This window comes from Galeopterus variegatus, unplaced genomic scaffold, assembly GCF_000696425.1.
Source record: "Galeopterus variegatus unplaced genomic scaffold, G_variegatus-3.0.2 Scaffold46, whole genome shotgun sequence".
NCBI classification, from domain to species: Eukaryota; Metazoa; Chordata; class Mammalia; order Dermoptera; family Cynocephalidae; genus Galeopterus; species Galeopterus variegatus.
The window spans coordinates 336,407-352,213 of record NW_007726157.1 but is presented as its reverse complement, the minus strand read 5'-3'; the positions used below and the strand labels follow the sequence as shown (position 1 = coordinate 352,213).

Here is a 15,807-nt window from a genome sequence, read left to right as displayed (position 1 = left end):
CAACGGGATCACAACCCTCGGTGTTGCACCCACACCTCGCTCAGCCAGTGAGCGGGAACCGGTCTGTATGTGGGATCCGAACCCTTGGCGGGAGCACCGCCGCGCTCTCAAGCGGCGCACTGTAGCAGTGCGCCACCGGGCCGGCCCCCAGTTTTTTTAAACTCCTATTCCATCTTCTATCTAGATTAATAGTCTCTCAACAGTGATCAGATTATTCACAGACTTAACCCCCCTAGACTCCACCAAAACCCATCCCATTCATCATGGTTGTTACGTCAGACTATAGTAATTTGGAAAACTAATGAAAAGAAATAAAGGAAAATTGATAAAAGATAAGGGGTCAAAATATCTTGATATATTATGTCTCCTCAAAAATATAATTTAAAAAATTCCTTAAGTACTTTACTACAATTAGGTTAATAAATACAGGTCAGCTGACCTTAAACACTTGGGCACACCTAAGCCCAAGTAGAAAGAAGTGAAGGAACTCAGGTGTGGTAGACTGTGGCAGGGATGGCCCACAATGTCCATGCCCTTAGGTAGGCCTCTCCCACATTGACTCTGGGCTTGGATATGTAATTGCTGTGGCCACTGGGACAATACGCCTGATTTTAGACATATTGAGAAAGAAGGGATAATATAAAGCAATCTGTACAGATTAGGTTTTTTAAAATGCATGCAATTTTAAACTTAAGTAGGTAACACTGTTAGAAAAATAGTTCTTATGTCACAAAGACATACTGACTTCATGAACACATAACATATTCACTCCAAATTTCTGCGAGAGAACTGTAATTAGGTCATGTGAAGCATTTCAATACATTGCTCAGTCCCAAGCAAGCACTAGCTCTCTCTTTTGCAGGAGGGATTAAAATGAAGGTGCCTTTCTGTTTTCTGTTGCAAAAATAAACTGCTTCTATTTTCAGATTAAACAAAAACCAGCAATAACCTTCAAAGCAGTCAGTACTGATACAAAGAAAGAAAAAGAAAACTAAATGAAAAAGAAACAGGGAATGAAAGTACCTCTTTTGCCTCCGCATACTACTGCTACCAAAAGACCACTGAAGAAATGTGAAACCACCTAACACAGAAATGCATAACATGTATAAAATGTTGGTTGTCTTCAAAAACTCTTTGAGAAAGACTATGACATAAAGAAATTATGAAAGAAGTATTCGTTTGTATTTGAAAATAGCCTTCCCCCACCCTGGACTGTATAGGTAAAATATGTTCATTATTTAAAACAAAACAAAACAAAACAGTACTTATTTACTCAAATGTATCGGTAAGTATTAAAATTTTAAAAGACATGAAAGACACTCGGGAGAGAAAGGATATTTCCAATTCCCCTTAATACCAATCTCTCATTAGTTGATGCATGAGCTTAGCCTGGGAGGGAGAGGGGAAAACAGCCAGAGAAAGTCTTTATGATTCTTAGAATTTTCCCTTCATTTCAGTGTCCTTTCTCCTTAACCAGCTGTTCTTATCTGGGCATCAAGACCTAAGATACTCTGACCTGTACTTTGACCTAACAGGAAGGTAGCCACTCCCACAGAGCAGAGGAGGTTAAACCTGGTAAACAGGGTGGCCAGCGAAGGTAATGTCCAGCATATGGGTTCCATGCCAGAAAAAGAACCTTGAGACTTCCTGAGTTATAGACTGGGAGTAGGGAGGGAAAGCAGGGATTCTTTAGATGGGCTTTTATAGCAACACCTTGCCCACTCCTCCCTTCACTTATTCAGATGTAATCACACAATCCTACTTCTTCAGAGTCTGATCCTTGGGCCAGTCCATGGCTCACTCGGAAGAGTGCGGTGCTGATAACACCAAGGCTGCGGGTTTGGATCCTATATAGGGATGGCTGGTTAGCTCACTGGCTGAGCGTGGTGCTGACAACACTAAGCTAAGGGCTAAGACCCCCTTACCAGTCATCTTTAAAAAAAAAAAAAAAAAGTCTGATCCTTACAGGGCGATTACTCACTAGTTTTTCTTTTTTTGTTTGGGGTTTAAATAAATTGAACACACTCTTTCCAGCCATCACTCTAACACATCATCTTATTTTTATTTCTTTATAGCAGTTACCACTCTGAAATTATGTATTGATTTACTTATTTTTTTTTTTGTCTTTTTTCGTGTCCGGCAACGGATCGCAACCCTCTGTGTTGCACCCGTACCGGACCGGGACCGGCAACGGGATCGCAACCCTCGGTGTTGTTCCCACACCTCGCTCAGCCAGTGAGCGGGAACCGGTCTGTATGTGGGATCCGAACCCTCGGCGGGAGCGCCACCGCGCTCCCAAGCGGCGCACTGTAGCAGTGCGCCACTGGGCCGGCCCTTGATTTACTTATTAAACTTATTTTTGTGTTTCACTCTCTCTGCTGGAATATAAATACCTTGAGGGCAGGTGCTTATCTTTGTTCTTCAGTGTAACTTCCAAGAACCTAAAACAGTATCTAGCAAAGAATTAGAGTTCTGTTGAATGATGAGATCAAGAAGTGGATTTTACCCATTTATAAACTAATCATTTGAAGGAAAGAACTAAATTAAGATGTATCAAGAAGTTATGGAGATATAATTTTATACACTTCCGACATCATTAACTGAATCAAAAACTTAGCTAAAATATACACTTCACCTTAAGAACATAAATTTAAAAAAATTCCTAATTATACGACAATACAATTACACAGCAGGCCATGTAAAATTACTAACATAGACAAAATAATTCAAAAGTTACCATGGTCAAGATAGAAGGTGTAATAATGAATTTTGAAGAAGGCACTGTTTTTTTCTTTTTAAATTGAGGTTAAAAAAAAACAACCCATAAAATTAACCATTTTGAGGTATACAATTCAGTGGCACCTAGAATATTCACAATGTTGTGAAATCACCACCTCTATCTAGTTCCAAAACATTTTCGTTTCTCCAGAAAACCTCATGCCCATTAAGCGGTCACTCTTTATTCCTCCCTACCCCACACCCTGGAAACCACCAATGTGCTTTCTCTGTCTCTATGGATTTATCTATTCTGGATATTTCATAGAAACAGAATCATTCAAATATAGGACCTTTTGTGACTGGCTTCTTTTACTTAGCATAATGTTTTTGAGGTTGATCCATATTACAGCATGTATTAGTATTTCATTCCTTTTTATGGCTAATATTCCATTGTGTGGACATATCACATTTTATCCCTTCATAGTTGATAAACGTGGGTTATTTTCATCTTTTGGCTATTGTGAATGGTGCCACTAAAAACATTTGTGTACAAGTATTTATCTGAGTACAAAAGTATTACTCTTTACATTATAAAAACAGTAGACAAAAACAAATCCAATATGGATTAAAAACAAAACTAGAAAAATATACAGGCATATGATTATAATATTAGCATGTCACAAATTTGGAAGCCATAAAGAAAAAAAATTTACCCCTCCGAATACTGTACAAGTGATAAACTTAGGATATGGAAAAAGAAAAAGTTTTTTAGAAAGTATTAAGAAAACATGAACAATCCATAGAAAAAAGGCAAACGAAGAGTGAATTCACAGAAAAATCAAAGAAATAAATTAAAACAAGGTATCATTTATTTGTCCAAACAGCAAAAAATAACAACACTGATAATATCCAATGATGAGAAGAGTAGGAGAAAAAGGATTCTCTAATATACTACTGGAAGAAAAGTAAATTAATATAATCTTTTGGGACAGTTCAACAGCATCTATAAAAGTTTAAAATCTTATGATCCATCAGACCAATTTCTAGAAATATACAGGGAATATACTTTTCATTTTTTATGTATATATTTTTGCAGCTGGCCGGTAAGGGGATCCAAACCCTTGAACCAGCTGTTGGAATATACTTTTAAAATGTGTATATAAATGCAATAGTAATGATGATGATATGATGATCACGATTATAGAAGCAGACACTTACCTAACACTTAAAATAAACCAGGCACTGTTCTACACATACACATAAGCATAAGCATATATTAACTCATTTAAGAATCACTACAACCCTATGAGGTAGAGACTATTACTATCTCTATTTTAAGGAAGAAAAGACTGAAGCAGAAAGATTAAATAACCTGGCAAGTTGGCAAGTAAATATTCATTCTAGTCTTGTTTTTAAAGACAAACATATCTAAATTACTTAAATGTTCATCAATAGGTAAATGAGTAAAGTATGTACATAACATGCTCTGACTTGGAAGAGATGTTCATGATATATTGTTAAGTTGAAAAAATATTTTAGTAGAACTCAATGTATGATATGATCCCACTTTTGCATTAAAAATTCAATATGCACATATGTTTGCTTAAGTCTAGTAGTACACACAAGAAACTGCTTAAGTCTGGTAGTACACACAAGAAATGGCAGGGGAGGGTAGAGTCAGCAAGGAGAAAACTTTCATATTTTTAGCAATAAATATTCATTATAAATTTCAGGAAATTTGTGAAAATAGAAAAAATAATAACAGTAAAGAAAATTATCCATAACCACAAATATCATTTTGGTGTACTTCAATCTTCTTTCTATACATACTAACTATATAGAAAAAAACTACTATCAAATTGTTCTGTAACTCTTTTTTAACTTAATGTAATAGTTTATTGTAGTTATACATTTAGTTCATTTAGATCTTAAATCTGTGGACAATGAGTACTATTGTTTTCTGATTTAATTACTGTGATATTATGACATATGTATATATGTTTTTGTCCATGGTCCCTGGCTCATAACTACAATAACACTTCTTCTTCCGTTGTAATATCAGGGTACTTCTGGCCTCAGAAAACTGACTCTTTCTCACCTTCTCCTGCCCTCCTTCCACCTGTTATTTTGTTTCCCTGAGGCAAGTCATAGAAGCTAGAATCCTTCTTTCCCAAGGAGGATCACAGAAACCAGCTAAAAGGCAGTCACAAAGCTATAATCTTTCTGTCTTGGAAGTAGCCATAAAAAAATTCTCTGACCCACCTTGTCTGATCGTAAGTCATAAGACACCCCCACTCCAGAAAGGGTCTTGCCCACACCTGGGAGGAAGGAATGCTGTACAGAGAGGTCAAGAAGAACCTGAACAAAAATTTCCTCATCCAGTCTGTTAGTGTTAGATCATACTTTTTTTGTCCAATTACATTTGTACATGGTTATCCATGCTTCAGTCATGCCTTTCCAATGAAGTCTTCATAAAAGACTCAAGAGGATGGGGTAAGGGGAACTTCTGAACAGATGAACTCATCTGTGTGCTGGGAGGGTGGGACATCCCAACTCCACGGAAACAGAAGCTCCTGCACTTGGGACTCTTCCAGACCTCACCCTATGTATCTCTTCATCTGGCTGTTTCTTTGTATCCTTTAAATTATCCTTTGTAATAAACTGATAAATGCAAGTAAGTTTTTCTCCAAGTTCTATCACCCGCACTAGCAAACTAATCGAATCCAAGGAGGGGTTGTGGGAACCCTGACTGATAGCTGGTTGGTCAGAAGCTCCAGAGGCCTGAGTTTGTGACTGGCATCTGAAGTGGGGAGAAAGTTTTGGAGACTGAACCTTTAACCTATGGGATTTGACACTATCTCCAGGTAGACAGTGTCAAAATTGAATTGGAGTACATCCAGCTGGTGTCTACAAGAGAACTGCTGACTTGCTTGCCAGTGGGGAGAAATCCGCTTGGTCACAGATGTAGGAAGTCTGTCTTCTGTGCTGATAATTTTTGCTTTCTGAGAGAACAGAAAAAAAGTTTGTTTTTATCTCTCATTTGGTGTCAGAGAAGTGGGATTTGCTAGAACGGTCCTGGCTCACAGAAACATGTAGTTTGGGAAGAGGAAGGATGAAAGGGTGCAGGACAAGAAACCTCTGATTACTGGATGGCTACCCAGTAACTCATGGTATAAAACTGCAGCTGTACTGCATTCAGTCAATAAAGGTTAAAGCTACCAACGGAATTTAGAGATGGTAGTAGACACAAATCATGAGGAGTTGGCTTATTGGACACACAAGGAAATGCAAAATAATAAGCATGCTAAACATACAATCCTTTGGTTATTGCTATCAGTAATAGCTAAAATGAAGGTAAAAGAGAGTACTGGGTCAGGCCTTGAGGCTGGACCCAGCTCAGAGATCGGTCTGTCTGAGTTGAGGCCACTGGCCTCAAAGCCATCCACATAGGGGAAAATTATGCAGGGACAACAAAGTCCTTTGATCACCAAGAAGGTAGTCAATGCAGGGGAAAGGCAAAACCAAGAAACTATTGAAACTAGAGGGTATAGTGTGAAGGAATTTTCTCATTTTGTGACTTGATATCATTAGTTAAGGAACTTATACTAAAATGGATTTTGAGAGCAACTAATTTAGGAGCAGTATCTTTGGTTTCAAAGGTAGCAGAGTGGAAGAATACGTTCGGGTTAATGTATATGATACACAGCTAACTATGGAACAATCACAGATGGCTATATGTGATCCAAAAACATAGGAGTTTATTCCCAAGGGAACAGCCAGCCTGACTGACTGGATAAAATCCAGTAAAATGTGTTTATCTTGAGCAGGGGGACTGCTTAACTTCTTTTATAAATGCTAAGTGGAGCATCCCAGTTGGAGCAGCTGATATGCTTCATATGCAAGCCATGTGGGACTAGCTTTATGATGACCAGGATATTCTTCCACTGAATGTGCCTATTACCCAGGTTATGACAAATGCTGTGATTATGGGAGCCCCTTCTAGAGGGGCACCCCATGTGATGTTACACTTGCAAAATCAAACAATAGTTCAAGAAGCCTTGTCTGATTTGCTGTCTCAACTTCTTTGCATGGGTCTCTCTGATACCCAGGATATTAAGGTGATTAAAAAGAAAATAAGGAGAGACAAAAGGGAGCGTCAAGGAACTTGTCCCAGTAGGGTAGAAATCTCTAGATGGTTATTGAAAAATGGGATGAATATGGCAGACACTGATGGCACTGAAACAAGGGTGTTGATGCAACACCACTGAAGGTTAGGTGGGTCAGTAGGAGCTTCCACTTGCTCCCCCAACCTTAATAGGTCCCAAGCAAGTCCCCTCCATTTATCACAACTTGGAGGAATTCAAAAAGCCAGAGGTCAATGATTACTATGAGAAAGCCCACCCAGAATAACCTGGGTCAATAGTTAAGACTGGTTAATCAAGGTAACAACTGAGAGAGAGGCCAGGGTCTCCTGGTCCAACCCTTGGCTGGGGATCCGAGGCCATATGCACATGTGGGTAAAATGGCCAGGTGAGGGAGTGGAAACATTTTGGGAGCTTCTTCACATGGGGGCCCACTGCACTGTGATTCCAACCTGTTAGCAAAATCTTAAATGGGGGCTAAGGTTAGGTTGGGAGGATATGGAGATGTAATAGTTGAGGGGATTATGGTGAAAGTTTGGATGAAAGTTGGGATTTTTTGAACAAACTTTATGTAAGGTGGTAATATCTCCTTTACCCGAAAGTACTATTGGGATGGATATCATGTCTGACTGGTGACTGCTTCCCCTATTTAATATTGTAAAAAGGCATGTAAGTCCACCCTCAGGCCAGTCTTGATTGGACATGCTAAACGGGAACAACCAGAACTGCCTGAACCCACGCAGGTGGTTAGTTTAAAACAATACAGAATATGTAATGGGCAGAAAGAGATTACCACTGTAATCAATGATATTCTAGAAGCCAAAGTGCTGATACCAACAAACTTCCTGTATAATGAAGTCACTAAATGATTTAAGTGTTATGATGTAAATTAAGTTTTAAAATGTCACTCTGGCTCCTGTGTACAAAATGGATTCTAGAGGGACCTGAACAGAAAGAAAGAGAACAGTAAGGAAACTATTACAGTAGCTCAGATGAGAAGTGAAGGGGTTGAGGGCCTAGGGAGGTAGAGGTTGAGAACAGCAAACAGATTTAGATTATATTTTCGTAAGCAAAATTGACAGGATTCCCTGATTGAATGTGATGATTAAGGAGATGTGAGGAATCAAGAATGCTTGCCACACTTATGCTTGAGCAACTCAGTGGATGTACGTAATATTTACTGAAACAGGGAAGACTTATAGGAAAACCACATGAGAATGTTGTCCAGGAAGCCAAAAGAAGAGTGTTTCTCTAAGAAGGGAGTGGTCAGTTGTGTCAAGTGCTGCCTAGGAATTCAAGTAAGAGAAGGAGAGAAAAGCACCTACTGGACTTGGCAACATGGAACCCCATGACAAGTGCAGTTCCACCACAGCAGAAGGGGAGGAAGTCATACTGCAGTGGCCAGAAGAGTGAATGTAAGGTGAGAAAGTTGGTATGTATAGACGACTCCTAAGTTCTGTTTCTCTCATAGGAATATCACAGATAAGGTGCTACAAGTAAAAGAAGACAGGGACAGGGCTGGGGAAGAGTGGTCAATGGTTGTTTTTTCTTTTATTCTTTAAGATGGGAGTTACCAAAGCATGTTTGTTGATAAGGGCAGACACTAATGAACAGAAGGACTGAAGACATGTAGTAGCAGAAGTGGATAGTATTCTTATCATATCACACATCAGCACCCCTATTTATCTGTAAGTAAACATACTCACATATGTTAGAGAAAAGACCCCCACCTCCAGGTTTTCTTGATGTATTTTTATACTTACGGCTAGGAAAATGGAAGGATATTTAGCATATTGCAAAGAAGACCACACAAACTGAGTTTTAAAAAAGAAAAATAAAAAACAACATAAAATCTAAAATTATTTTCACATATAATTTTTTATTAAAAAAACTTACCTCTCGTTTGTCCAATGCAGCATATTCAGCTTCTATTTCTGCAGCTTCGGGATCCCTTGAGAATACCATTTGAGATTCCAAATTGAGAGCCAAATCTTTGTGGTGTTGCTTTTCAGCACAATCACAAGGAGTATCTTTATTTTCATTTTCAGCAAACAAGTCTCCTCCATGTTTTACTAAAAGCTAAAAAAGTTTTTTAAAAAAACTTGCAACCACAGATTTAAATGACAAGTTATATCATGCTACACATTTAAAAACATTAAAAATATTATAAAATTAACATAACAAAAATGCAACAGTATGTACAGTATGTATTTGAAATGACAATAAAAGGTATTTGGATACCAGTGACTTCTGATTTTAAGATTAGTAATTCTTGTTTTTCAGTTATGAGTTCCTTTGGGTAAAAATTATAATAAAAATAACAACCCAAAAAAACAACTTCTTAAACTTTTAAAAGAAATCCTTACGCATTTTGTCCAGTCCAAAAATAAAGTTTTACTTAAAGATAAAAACAGTTTATAGTTAATGCTTTAAGTTTACAAATTTCTTATAATTTCTATAAATCTTAAACAGAGACCCTACTGATACTATTACTTTAACCACTAATACCTGGATTCCCTGACATGGCAGACAAAAGTTTTCACTTATATCATTCATTATCCAGTGAAACACTGAAATGAAATTAGACCGAGCCAAGTCTCTGAGGCAAAGCTGTATTCAATATTCCTCAAAATAAGTGATGGGAACAGCTACTGATAGCCAAGTTGGAAAGATACTCTATCAAACAATTTATCTTTGGCCCAAAGAAATCCCAATTTTAAAAACACATAGAATAAAGACTTCTACACTACTGAGGTTTCTATTGGGTTGAACCTACAGCTTTTCGTGACAACATGTTTATAAGAGCTGTAGGTTCAAGTTTCCCCATATGTCTGCAGAAACATTAAGAAGGGCATTAATGCCATGAGAGCCATAATCTAGGACAACCCTAAAGGACAGCCTAACAATTAGTCATCAAGATTCTTTTATAGGATTTGGTCATACTTCTAATAAGGTAGGAACAGTCACCATTTATTGAGTGCTTTCTAAGTGCCAAGAACCATGCTAAGCATTTTAAATATACATTCTCATTTAACATTAACAACCTCATGTGACAGGGGTATTATTATGTCTCAGAAAAGTTAGTTAATTTGACCAAATTATCCAGCCATTAAGCAACAGTACTGGGATTCAGACACAAGTTTGACTAAATTTTCAACCATGATTGGATATTACACTGGGAAGCAACAAACAAACCAAGAATATGAAATACAGACCTCTGGCCACAAAGTTTAAAATATTTACTCTCTCGCCCTTTTACTCTGTCTTAGAGACAGCTCTAAGTAATCACTGTTGCAGCCACTTTCTAGAGTTTGAGGACAAGATCACATCAGCTGCTATTCACCACCTAGAAGTTTTTAGTAAAAGTGTGGTTTGGGGACCAATAGTACCACTTGAAAGTTTGTTAGAAATACAGAATCTGTCTCACTACCCAACACCCTCCCAACCAAGGCCTCTGGAATCAGAATCTGATTCTGATCTCCAGGAGTTTCTCATGCACATACATGTTTGAGAAGCAATGAACCTAGAGTACAACCAGTGTGGGTATGGAAATTGATATGTTTATATTACCTAATCTATTCAATATTGGGGACCTGTAGTAAGTTTGCAGACTTATACATATAACAGGATCTATTACTATTATTAGCCTCTCTGATTCCCAGGTTATCCCACAGCTAAATACAAAATAAACTATATGCCTCTGACTGCTGCAGAACTAAGAGAGCTGACTTTATTCTCTGGTTCTCTACTTAGAATTCTAGAAAATGATTTTGAAAATGCACACTGGGATAGCTTTCAAAGTCATGATTTGATTTACTTTCACAAGATACATCATCTTTAACACCCCAGTCTTTCTTAGCAAAAGCAAAGACAACAAAATTTAAAAAGTTGTGCCCTAACAGAATCATGGTAAGGGGAAACTTCTTAAAAGGACATGCTGGAGTGTGGGCTCCATTCACTGGTGGGTTTAAAAAAATGTGTGTGTGGAGAGTGGATGTGTGAGAAGTCATTGTGAGAGTCATTGCTGACCACTGTTAGAACTCAGGTGAAATTAACTGGTAATCTTTCTTTGCATGAAATCCCCAAATGAATTTGACTGGAGTGAGTGTGATGGGATCACAAAGACCTCTCATTGCTGAAATTAGCACCTACAAAGAAATTCATACTTGATGATGGAATGGAGGGTCCCTGTTTGTAGCATTTGTCTTGGCAATGAAATTCTGCTTGTACGCTACCTCTGGCATAGAGGCTAGCTAACAGCAGTATTACCAGACATTGGAGGGGTCTGTGTTAAAAAATACTTCAGCTTGCTGACCTTTGGGGGCATAATGTCAGAAACACCATTAAGTGAAAGGCTTATTATACCTGTCAAATTATTGCTGCATAAAGTCAGGTGTTTTGGTTTGACATAATAGGGGAGTTACATCTGGTTCTGAAGAGGGACTTTAAAATGCTTCAATCAAAGCATCCCAACTAAGCATCATTTTCCTCGCTCTCAAGCTAAGGAGAACTGAATAGGAGGATCAAATATTTTATTCAAATGTGGTTTTTGGCCAATCTTAAATACATGGTGGCACATAAAATGTACTATGTTAAAAGAAACATCAAATTATCACTATATCAACACATCTGTACTATTACTCTGCCTTTCTTTCTGTTCACAATTCCAGAGGAAGAGAGGTAACCCCTAGTATTCAAGACATCCTGCCCACCCCTTTGGTCCATAATCTAAATGGCTGGTGACTCTAGGCAAGTCATTTAACTGCTTCAAGTCTTAGTTTACACAGGTCAATCTGTAAAACAAGGCATACAAAGTTTTTTAAAAAGAAACAAAACAAGATGATTTCTAAAGTCTGTTCTAGCTCTAAAGTTACCATTTAATCATCTCTCCATAACTCCTTGCACCTCCTCCATCTTCACTGTGAATTCCTACTGGCTCCTGGCACAGAGAACCTTTAACTTAATCCTTCTCTCCTTATAGTTACTTCCCTGATACTTTCCTTCCTTTCTCAGCCACATTTCTCAAATTAGAGATTGATACCAACTGTCTGTCCATTTCCTCAGCAAATGACTCAATTACTGCCAGCAATTTGACTTCTACCGTGAACATTTTACTGAAACAATAGTCCTGAAAGTCATTAATACCTCTGAACTCTCAAATCCATCAACCTTGCTCAGTCCTCCAATAACTACCTTTCTGCAGCATGTCCCATGATGAACTCCCTCCTCTCCTTGAAATTCTTCTCTTGCTGTGGTTCAAATGTCCTCCAAAGCTCACGTTGAAACCTCAGCCCCAATATGGTGTTGGAAAGTGAGGTCTTAAGAGGTGATTGGATCAAGAGGACTAAGTCCTCGTGAATGGATTAATCCATTCATGGATTAATGGGGTTATGGTTTAATGGGTTATGAGGGACTGGCTCTGGTGGCTTTATAAGAAGAGCAAGTGAGTATGTAAAGAGCGCTATTGCCATTCTTGCCATGTGATACCCTGCATTGCCATGGGACTCCATACAGAGCCCCCACAAACAAGAAAGTCCTCATAAGATGTGGCCCCTGGACCTTGGACTTCCCAGCCTCCAAAAGTGTAAGAAATAAAACTATTTTCTTTTTACTTTACCCAGTTTCAGGTATTGTTATAAGCAACAGAAAATGGACTAATACAGTTCTCTTATTTCTCTACTTTTTCTGTTTCCTTCACAGGCTCCTTTTCTTGTTCTAACCCTTTTTAAACATAGGCATTCTCTAAACTGATGCTGTGACTTTAACTCTGTTAATATAACTACAACCTAGTCTTTTCCTTGAGTTTTTCATCTATATATTACCTTGCTTTTAGTTGTCAACTCTATGTAGATGACACTCAATTCTAAATCTATTTTCTTTATTCCCAAACACGCGGTCCTATTTTTCAATAGCCTTTCAATATTTCATGTGGATAATCTAAGACCTTAATCTCTATCTGTGATATTATGATATATATATCTGGTTTTGCCACAATTCCTGGCTCATAACTCCAATAAATCTTTGTTCTTTTGTTATAATGTTGGGAGCACTTTAGGCCTCAGAAAACAGACCTTCTCCTGCCCTCCTTCCATCTGTTCCTTTTTCTCCCTGAGGCAAGCCATAGATGCTAGAATCCCTCTTTTCCAAGGCGTGTCATAGAACCAGCCTTTCTTACCATGTGATTCCCTGCATTGCCATAAGACTCCATGGCAAAGCCAGATACAAAGCCTTAATCTTTCTGTTTTGGAGCTGGCCATTAAGAAATTCTCTGACCTACCTTGTCTTGTTGTAGGTCATAAGATTCCCATTTCAGGAGGGGTCTTGCCCCATGCTTGGGAGGAAGGAATGCTGCACAGAGAGGTAAAGAAGAATCTGGACACAGGCCTTGCTGGGTTTTCCCACCCAGTCTGTTAGCATAGATCATACCCTTTTTGTCCAATCACATTTTTACATGGTTGACCATGCTTTAATCATGCCTATGTAATGAAGCTTCAATAAAAACCCAAGAGCACAGGGTTTGGGGAGTTCTCAAATAGCTGAACATGTGGAGGTTCCTGGAGGGTGGCGTGCACAGGGAGGGCATGGAAGCTCTGTGTCCCTTCTCCCATACCTTGTTCTATGCATCTTTTCATCTGTATCTTTTGTAATATCCTTTATAATAAAATGGTAAATGTAAGTAAGCATTTCTCTGAGTTCTGTGAGCCACTCGGCAATCAATCAAACCCAAGGAGGGGGTTTTGGGGACCCAGATTTATAGCCAGTAGGTCAGAAGTACAGGTAATACAACCTGGAGCTTGTGACTGGCATTGGAATGGGGGGAGGCAGACCTGGGGAGCCCTCTCTCGGAAATGAATTGGAGGACACCAAACGGGATTCAATTGCTGGCTTTCTTGCTGGTGGGGAGAAATCCCCATATATTTGGTCACAGAAGTCAGTCTCTGTGTTGATGGTTGTGCTGTGAGAACAGAAGAAAAACAGCATGTGTTTTTTCTTCAATCACCATCCTTCTAAATGAAAACTCAACATATTTTCCCTTCATTTCAACCAATTCCTCCACCTTGTCTTACTTTTCAAATGTCTGTTGTTAGCAGGTTTCAAAGTCACTCAGATTTAAACCATGCTCATTTTACTTAAAAATAAAGTTAATTTATTTTGTTCTAATTATAGATGATAGCAGGTTATTATAGAAAATGTGAAAAAAAAATCAGAGAGAAAATTATGTCACACAAAGATAGCTCACCACTGTCAATACTAACATTTTAAAGCCTGCATCATTTTTAACCCTTCTTGCCTTTGCTTTCCTGTATCAACTGACCTAGTTACTAAATTCTACCAGTTCTTCACAATGTCCCCTATATTTTCCTCATTCTTACCATCTCCAATACCACCATACAAATCCAGGCTTTTTATCAGTTCACACCAGAATTAGTGCAATAATCTGCTAACTCCTATCACTCCCTCTCATATAACCTTGCCTGTATACTGGAGTCATCTGGAGAACTGTAAAATACCAGTGTTTGGAGTTCACCTTCAGAGATTTTAATTTCACTGGTCTGAGGTTTCTGTGCAGTCAAGGTTAGAACCAATGTTCCAGCACAAAGGTTTTCAAACTGTGTAAGAATCATCTGAGTAGCTTAATAGTCATATTAGGTGGTTTTAGAGTGGGGAATGTAAAAGGAATTCATAGTTTTTACAGCTGAATCCAATGTAGGTGGCCCATAAACTATGTTCTAGGACAGGGCTTCTCAAACTTTAATGTGAATATGACTCACCTTGGGATTTTATTAAACTACAGATTCAGATTCACTCAGTCTGGGATGGTACCTGAGATTCTGCACTTCCAACAGGTTCCCAGGAAATTGATGCCATAGCCAGTCTGAGGACCATCCTTTGAGTGGCAAGGCCTTAAAAAACACTGCTTTAGAACTAACCCATTCAAATCCATTTTTCATTACAACCATTTGGCTAATTTTACTATAACTGCTTTCATAATATCACTTCTCCAATCGAAAATTTTCAACGGCTCAATTTTCTGTAAAAGAAACTCCAAATTTTTGACTTTGGCCTTTAGCAGTTTCTAGTTGGCAAGGCCTCTATCTTCCTCTTAAGTCATCTATCTTATTATTCCTCCACAAAATACTTTCATCTGCATATGCCTCAGACCTACAACAGTGAGTGCTTCTCAAAGTCTGCCATGCCAAAGAATCACCAGGAGAACTTGCCATATTCCCGGAATCTACTCATAGAGATTCTGCTTTGGAATCTGAAGTTCTGGTGGGCCCCCAATTTTCTACTTATAACAAGTTCCCAGGAATTACTGATTCTGCAGGTCTGAGAGACACATTCTGAGTAGCTTCTTCCAAATACTTAAACTAAAATCTTACCCATTCAAATCGTACTACTACTACCCATGAAATCTTCTAGGAGATGTATAATTATCTCTTTCCCTTCAATGCCTGTAACAGTCACTGCCTAAACAATTAATATAGCCCTTAGCATCATAATATTTGGGGGACAATAATGAAAGCATAACTCTCTTGATTAAAAACTGGAAAACTGAGGCCCAGACAGGCAAAGTTACTCAGGTGCTGAACTAGGACTACAATTCCTGTATTATTTTCACAGTTTTAAAACTGTGGGTGCTAAAAACACAATATTATTAGGTAAAACTCTTCAGTCTGACCTCTGAATGGTTTTTATGGCTTTCAACGAAGTGCAAAATGCTCTGATAGCTGTCAAAGTATCAAATAGGGATGGCTGCAAAGAGAAAAGTGTGACTTACCACCTTTGGTTTTCTAGTGACTTCTCTTTGATCTGACACTAAGCAGCTACACTTGAAGCTTTGAAGAAGCAAGTAGGGCAAGGGTGCATAGGAAATATCTAACATAACACTCATTTTTTTTTTTTTTTTTTTCTTTTTTCGTGACCGGCAACGGATCCCAACCCC

At 38.3% G+C, this 15,807-nt stretch overlaps 1 protein-coding gene across 2 annotated transcripts in view; it reads right to left on the bottom strand.

Moving 5' to 3' along the window:
- ANKIB1 (ankyrin repeat and IBR domain containing 1) overlaps positions 1 to 15,807 on the bottom strand; it is a 139,158-nt gene that overhangs the window by 80,298 nt on the left and 43,053 nt on the right. For both annotated transcript variants that reach the window (XM_008572215.1, XM_008572223.1), the window contains exon 4: positions 8,757 to 8,939. In XM_008572215.1, the coding sequence (XP_008570437.1) occupies positions 8,757 to 8,939 (183 nt within the window). The remainder of the gene's footprint in view (positions 1 to 8,756; positions 8,940 to 15,807) is intronic.